This window comes from Mytilus californianus, unplaced genomic scaffold (genome assembly GCF_021869535.1).
Source record: "Mytilus californianus isolate M0D057914Y unplaced genomic scaffold, xbMytCali1.0.p SCAF_11, whole genome shotgun sequence".
Classification (NCBI taxonomy): Eukaryota; Metazoa; Mollusca; class Bivalvia; order Mytilida; family Mytilidae; genus Mytilus; species Mytilus californianus.
Window position 1 is genome coordinate 31,524,015 of NW_026262593.1, and position 7,996 is coordinate 31,532,010.

The following is a 7,996-nucleotide window of genomic DNA, read 5'->3' on the forward strand; positions in this document are numbered from 1 at the left end:
TTCCATATAGTATTAGAAAAAAGACCAAAAACTCAAAAACTTAACTTTGACCACTGAACCATGAAAATGAGGTCAAGGTCAGATGACACCTGCCAGCTAGACATGTACACCTTACAATCATTCCATACACCAAATATAGTAGACCTATTGCATACAGTATAAGAAAAACAAACCAAAACACAAAAACTTAACTATAACCACTGAACCATGAAAATGAGGTCAAGATCAGATGACACCTGCCAGTTGGACATGTACACCTTACAGTCCTTCCATACACCGAATATACTAGACCTATTGCTTATAGTATCTGAGATATGGACTTGACCACCAAAACTCAACCTTGTTCACTGATCCATGAAATGAGGTCGAGGTCAAAAGAAAACTGTCTGAAGGGCATGAGGACCTTGCAAGGTACGCACATACCAAATATAGTTATCCTATTACTTATAATAAGAGAGAATTTAACATTACAAAAAATCTTAACTTTTTTTTCAAGTAGTCACTGAACCATGAAAATGAGGTCAAGGACAATGGACATGTGACTGACGGAAACTTCGTAACATGAGGCATCCATATACAAAGTATGAAGCATCCAGACCTTCCACCTTCTAAAATATAAAGCTTTTAAGAAGTTAGCTAACGCCGCTGCCGTAGCCGCCGCCGCCGCCGGATCACTATCCCTATGTCGAGCTTTCTGCGACAAAAGTCGCAGGCTCGACAAAAACTATGTTTCACTGTTATGGATTATGCCCCTTTTCTTATCCTTACTTTCAAATTGGGATTAATCACATTTTAATCTTTGAATAATGGATTAAATATTTGGGGCCACTTTTTTTCATTTTTTTCTTTTTCTTTATTTTTTATTCTATAGCTTACTAGGAAGGATCAGAGGGTTGTTCAGAAAAAATACTCAATTTTGACATTTATTATATCAAACCCCCAATTTTGATTGAAATTGAAAACTGTCACAAATATTTTCTTCTTTATTTCTTAAAATCCATTTTCAAAGCATATGTAGTTTGTCTTTGAATTGGTTTATAACTCAAAATGTTTAAATGAAAATGGAAACCCTCTTTGTTATTTTTTGTTACTATTTCATACAAAATGTTTCTAAATAAAATCTATTTGGTGCCATATAAAGTACTTTATGTTTCTATTCAAATCTATTTGGTGTCATATTAAGTACTTTGTTTCTAGTAAAATCTATTTGGTGCCATATTAAGTACTTTATGCTTCTAGTCAAATCTATTTGGTGCAATATTAAGTACTTTATGCTTCTAGTCAAAGCATATGTGATTTGTCTATGAATTGGTTTATAACTCACTACTGTTTAAATGAAAATGGAAACCCTCTTTATTACTTTTTGTAACTATCTCATACAAAATGTTTCTAAACAAAATCTATTTCGTGCCATATCAAATAATTTATGTTTCTATTCAAATCTATTTGGTGCCATATTAAGTACCTTGTTCCTAAAAAAATCTATTTGGTGCCATATTAAGTACTTTATGCTTCTAGTCAAATTTTTCTGGTGCCAAATTAAGCACGTTAAGTACTTTGTTTCTAGTCAAATCTATTTGGTGCCATATTAAGTACTTTATGCTTCTAGTCAAATCTTTTTGGTGCAATATTAAGTACTTCATGCTTCTAGTCAAATTTGTCTGGTGCCATATTAAGTACTTTGTTTCTAGCCAAATCTATTTGGTGCCATATTAAGTACTTTGTTTCCAATAAAATCTATTTCGAGCCATATCAAGTACTTTTATTTCAAGGATATTGTGATTATTTATTATTACAAATGTTAATTTACAAACTCATATCATTGAAAAATCTGAACTAAGTCTTATGAATTCATAACCCAAGAAGATTGATTGAAGGGTGTTTAAAGCCACTATCAGCACTATTGCCTTCTTTGTGGCAGTCAGGTTTATTGGTGGGTGAAAGGGGAGTGTAGTGAAGACAAAAAATTTGGTAGGAAAACTGACAATCCTAGTCAATTAAATTGGAGTTGAACGCACCACCTGCTACGTGCGGAATTCGAACTCACAACCTAAGTGTTAAATTGACACTGGCTAGTGATACAGTTGTTGGAATACTAAGACCACTCTTCCACCTAAGCCCCTAAAAAGAACAAATGAGTCTATCCCATCGTTTGACAATAAAATAAAAAAAGTGCTTTATTGTATTTTACATTTAAAGTTACATTATGTGAAATTCACAGTAAAATAAATAATCACAATAATCTTGATAAACTATTTTTTTTTATTTGGTCTATAAAAGATTTGTTTATGATAATTGTAAAGCCCTTATAACAATACTTCAGGGATTGCTGGAGTAAGTAAATGAGATTGGCATGTTTTAATTTCTAGGGCACCTTCATCAGGATAAGAACTACAGAAGAGTACAAAATGGTGAAGTGATAATTTGCACTTCACAATGTCAACAGGGGGAATAATTATAAATAAAAATTAAAAGTAGGTATAAAAGTAGACTTTAAAAAGAATGTTAAATAAAATTTGTTTAATAGTGTTAAATAAAGTTTTGCAGAGGTACATGCTTCCAATTGGCTTCCACTCAGAGTTACATGCTTCTAATTGGCTTCGCTCAGCCAGAGGTACTGCTTCCAATTGGCTTCAGCAGACAGAAATATATATGTACTGCTTCCAATCGGCTTTGCAACGACAGAGGGTACATGCTTCCAATTAGCTTCACAAAGAGGTACATGCTTCCAATGGGCTTCGCTCAGACAAACGTACTTCTCCCACTGTTGAAATGGTACGGAATTGCAAGTCTGTACTACTTCCAGTGTAGGAAATGATACATAATTGCAAGTCAAGTGTCGTCCAAATTAGCAAAAACATATTTTATTTTGAAATGCAAATTATCACTTCAGGATTTTATACTATTCTGTAGTTTAAATCCTGATGGAGGTGTCACAGGAACCAAAATATGTCTATCTCATTAAATCACTGCAGCAATCCCTAAAGTCTTGTTGTTATTAAGTATAGAATTATGTGTTTAAACGTAACCCAACCCTGCATATATACATGATCGAGGACTCCACTTTTGACATTAAATTGTATTGAAGTTTTGGATGGAAGATGAATATGGACAAATAAACAGACATTTTGCTCTTTAACATATCATTACAAATTAAACAAAGAAACATTTTATTTTGCAGGTTCCTTTAGCACATATTTTTGTGGGATTTAAATATGTCATTTAAAAAATCAAAAAATTTGCCTTAAAAGACCTGATGAACAAGAAAAATATATAACACACACCACATACAGTATTAACTAATATCAAGTTTATTTTTTATTACCTGAAGTAAATTCATGCGAATAATTTCAACAAATGATTGCTTGTCCGAGGGGAGGGAAGACTTTTCAAAGAACACTAGCAAAATCCTATTTAAATATTTCGTGGACGGGCAGACTAGAAATTTTGAAGACCCTTGATAACACACACTTAAAAGTTTGTTCTAAGTTTTTTTTTAAGATCCACAAGTTATGTTTGTTGTCAAGAGCTGTTAATAAACAACGAAGAGTGTGTTATAGTGAATGATATGTCTGACTTCTTTTTCTAAGTACATTTCATAAATAAAAAACGTTAGTTTGCCTTAATTCTAAAAGAAAATAAAAAATAACTAAAAAAAGAGTTTTATCAATTGTAGTTGCACAAAGTTTTTATGTAATTATTTTTATTATATTAACATGTAGCCTAAACTTATAAATAAAACTTATGGAATCTGGAGCGAGATGATGTATCAAATTTCTGTTAAAAGTTTTCAGGACAAAAACATTCAACATCCCAAAATACTGTTGCAGGGGTTGATGCAAATTAATGCTTTCTATGAATATTTTTTTTGGCTTTTATGCTTCTCTTCAAGATTCAAAAGTATTTTCACCAACCATGTTCACATGTTTTTTTTTTAATTTTCTTTATTTTAAAGTGAACAAATATGTCAAAGCGCAGCATACTAAAAATTATGCACTTACATTGAACTTTTAAATACCATATAAACAATTAAATTATACCAACTTAAAATTTCTACAATCTCTAATAAAGAATTCTATTTCGTTATTGCTAGCAATTACAAATCTAGTTCTATTTCTTTTTTTAATTTCAACTTGATATCAGGCAGTTTGGTTAAAATGGAAAACGTTCACAACTTTATTTATTTCCCCAAGCTATTTCAGATTTTCTCTTTCCAAAATAAGGTGGAGGTATTTGTATTTGTTAACCTCCCATGAAAAAGAATATGGAAGTCCAAGGCATTTCAGCTACTTTACAAACAAATGTATCTATCAAAATTTATGTTGTGGCATAAAATACTTTTATTCATGAAGAGGAAAATTCTTTGATTTCAGGAATAATCAAAATCACAAATTTTAATAACCAAGTTCATTGATTGCCAAGTAGGAAACAATGAATTCATAAACCCAATAAACAGCTGCGCCATGAGCGCATGATACGCCCGTCGTCTTGAGGAAAAAAACATAATAAATGTTTTTGGAATAACATAGGGGTTGTACAGGAAGTCATGCTAAGTATATCCTGACTCATTCCTTATTCCTGAGGAAGTTTATATAAGAGACAGAAAAAAATTTACTCACAACATGTTTTATATGATACCAAATTGAAGCAATAATTCTGAGTAAGGGAGCAAAGAAAATTTTGCATGTCAATAAAATTGAGAATGGAAATGGGGAATGTGTCAAAGAGACAACAACCCGACCACAGAACAGACAACAGCAGAAGGCCACCAACAGGTCTTCAATGCAGCGAGAAATTCCAGCACCCGGAGGCGTCCTTCAGCTGGCCCCTAAACAAATATATATACTAGTTCAGTGATAATGAACGCCATACTAAACTCCAAATTGTACACAAGAAACTAAAATTAAAAATAATACAAGACTAACAAAGGCTACATGAATTGAAAATTTCCATAAAACAGAAAGTTGATAAAACAGAGAAACAAAAATTGTTACATCATGTTTCAGTGTTCATGGTATAATGTTTCTCTAAAATAAATTCCCTATATTGGTTTTTTCTAAGGGCTATTCCATCAATAAATGTATGATGGGAGGGTTGCAAGGCAGGTTTTTGTGACCCAACCAGCCATACATTTTTTGCTGGAATAGCCCTGAAGGCAATCTTTAATTAATATTAACTGTAGATATCAAAGCAAAAATCTGTCAAGTTTCTATGCACAATGTATATAAAAGAATCATCAGTTTATGTACCAAGTATGGTTCCATCACAAGTCAAGTATATATTCATATGCAATTTGCAACAATTATACATTACCTACAATTGAGACACTCTGATTCATAAAATAACTAATTCAAACTGATCCAAATGATTTTGTAGTCAGAATAATATGTTTCCATAGTTCCACATTTGAAGTCCTGATCAATGTTTGTGAAAATAAGATCTATTGTAGAGTTGTTGTCATTTGTTGGTCCTGTAATCACTTGCCTGTATTTCAATCCACCAACCATTAAATTTCTCAGTTCTTCTTTTTGGGCAGATTGTTTTTGCCAGTCAACATTGAAATCCCAAAGAATAATTGCCTCTGAATCTTTCACATATTGATGGTACAGTGACAGCAGCACATGGCAAAGATCTTTCACGTCTGTTTTTGGTGGTTTGTACACAACCAGAATTACAACATTTGGTAGCAGTTCTGTCTTCACAACAGCCACCTCTATGGTTTTGTAAGTTTTTTTCAAAGGATACTCTTTTACAAAGTCTTCTTTACTGTAAACAGCTAAACCATGCACTGGTCGAGTAGCTTTACCAGATGAATTTTCCTTTTGTTTGTTGTTCTGGAATGGAAGCCTATTTGTATTATTAGTTACATCAGAAGAATTTTCATCTTGTCTGTACTGTTGAAAACTTGGCAGACTTGTTTCATTGAAAGAGTCTTTCTTGTGAAATCTTGTTTCTGAGAAGCAAGCAATATTTGTGGCCAAAACACTATTGTCAGAACGTATGTCATCAATATGCCTACTCATGGACGATGCATTTAAGAAACATAGCTTCATGTCAGATTGTTCAATCTTGTATAGGAACTGAAGAGATGGTTGAACCGGGTTTTCTCTGAGTCGTTCCATTTCTTTCCGGACAGACTTATCTATGCCAATTTTGTCTTCTTGCAAGTTTGCTATATGCAGACCATTCAGAGTTTGTACACGGCTGATAGCAACATAGTGAATATGGTCAACCTTTCTTTGGGTTGTTAAATCAACAACAGCTCTCTGCATAGTATCTCCTTGACAGCGATGAATTGTTTTGGCATGAGCAGCTCTCAATGGGAACTGATATCTCTGAATCTGCGCTTGGCCTTTTGTGCCTGCACAGAAAGTCTTACCAATAGGTTCTAAAGGGGTCCATTCTTTTTTGTGACAAGACTTGTAAAATCTTCTGCTGTCCTTACGAAGTTGCTTTCCAATTTCTGGATCATTAAACTGAACCCAAAGTTTGCCAGAAGCAAAGAATGAGGCATCTGTAAGTTCCACTTTAACCATTTTACAAGAAGCCCCATTTATTAATCCATCAGATGTGTCCAAATTAACTGTTATTTCATAATGAACACCAACTGATACTTCAAGAATTGTACTGAGCTGTTTTGTTTGATTTTTGCTATTTTTGAATGTCTCCAATATTTTTGTTTTCATTGAAGGTGGTGCAGACCCAACAAACTTATCCTTAGCCTTTATGGAGTAAACTAGATTAGGACTTCTGTGAATGATAGTACAGTTGTAGGAATCAACTCGCTCATTAGTTGTGAAAAGATGAGGAGCATCCCATGGATAATCTTCTGAATCCACAGCTATACCTTGACCTTTAAGTACATCTATATCTTCTGTAGTCTGCTTTCCTTCACGAACACGATTTAACAGCTTTTTTCTGCTTGTCTCATTATTGTATGAAGTTCAAACATTTTGAAACTTTCAGTCCAAAGATTAGTTGCTAAAGGTAAATATCCTGTCCTAGGAGATGAGAAAATATAACTATCCATTACAGGTTTGAGTTGAAAGAGGTCACCTACTGCAATGACCGATATGCCACCAAAAAGTTCTTTCTTCTGAGTTACCTCCACAAGCCGTTGATGAATACAATTAAACATGTTAAAACCTACCATTGAAATCTCATCAATGAAGATTAGTTTTACATCTCCAATTTGGTTTCTAAGTGTATTGAGTGCACTAGAAGACAGCGGTTTGTTCTGCAGCTTTTGATTTGCAGGGAGTTTCAAGGCACTATGGATTGTATTTCCTTTGATGTGGTAGGCAGCTTTACCTGTAGGGGCCATAAGTAAAATTTTCTTCAATGCAAATTCCTCTCCTGCTTTTTTGTTGAAGAATTTCAAAGCGAACTGATAAAGAGCATTGGTAACATAACTTTTCCCAACACCGGCTCCACCACTAAGGAATCTATAAATTGGCTCTTGTTGTGTTTTGAACAAATGGATAGTGTCATACACTAACTCTATTTGTTCTTTGTTAAGTCGACGCATGTGTTGTCGAAACTCTTTATCAGGCATATCGTACTGTTTACTGATCTCATCCTCAGCATTGAAAGGTGGTAGTCCTAAATCTAAACCTATATCATAGTTTTCTATTCCTTTATCAGGTTGCTTGGAAGAATTAGCAAGGTCTTCTGCATTCTCACTCTCTGTCTGGGGAGCCAATTTATCCCACATCTCTTCAAGGTGTTCATTTTCATTTAAAAGACGTTGGGCTTCATCAACAGTATCACTAAAAGGTTCGTAAATCTTTTGTTGCTCTTCTATCGTATCTTTGAAATGTTGATACGCCTCTGAATATGTAGGAAAGTTACATTTAAATGCATGTTCATCTCTCCATTGATTGTACAGCATTAACTTTTCTCTATAATGTTTCTCTGGATCGGTATCGATGTTGAAATGTACAGATCGAATTACTCTTGCTCTTTTCTTTCTTTTGTACGGTCCTGTTGAAGTATC

At 33.6% G+C, this 7,996-nt stretch overlaps 1 protein-coding gene across 1 annotated transcript; it reads right to left on the reverse strand.

Moving 5' to 3' along the window:
- Positions 1–5,345: 5,345 nt before the first annotated feature.
- On the reverse strand, positions 5,346–7,714 carry LOC127720867 (uncharacterized). Its single transcript, XM_052227612.1, has 2 exons — positions 7,500–7,714; positions 5,346–6,918 (listed from the first exon to the last, which is right to left on the reverse strand). The coding sequence occupies exons 1-2, from the start codon at positions 7,712–7,714 to the stop codon at positions 5,346–5,348; spliced, it is 1,788 nt and encodes a 595-aa protein (XP_052083572.1).
- Between the last annotated feature and the right edge of the window lie 282 nt (positions 7,715–7,996).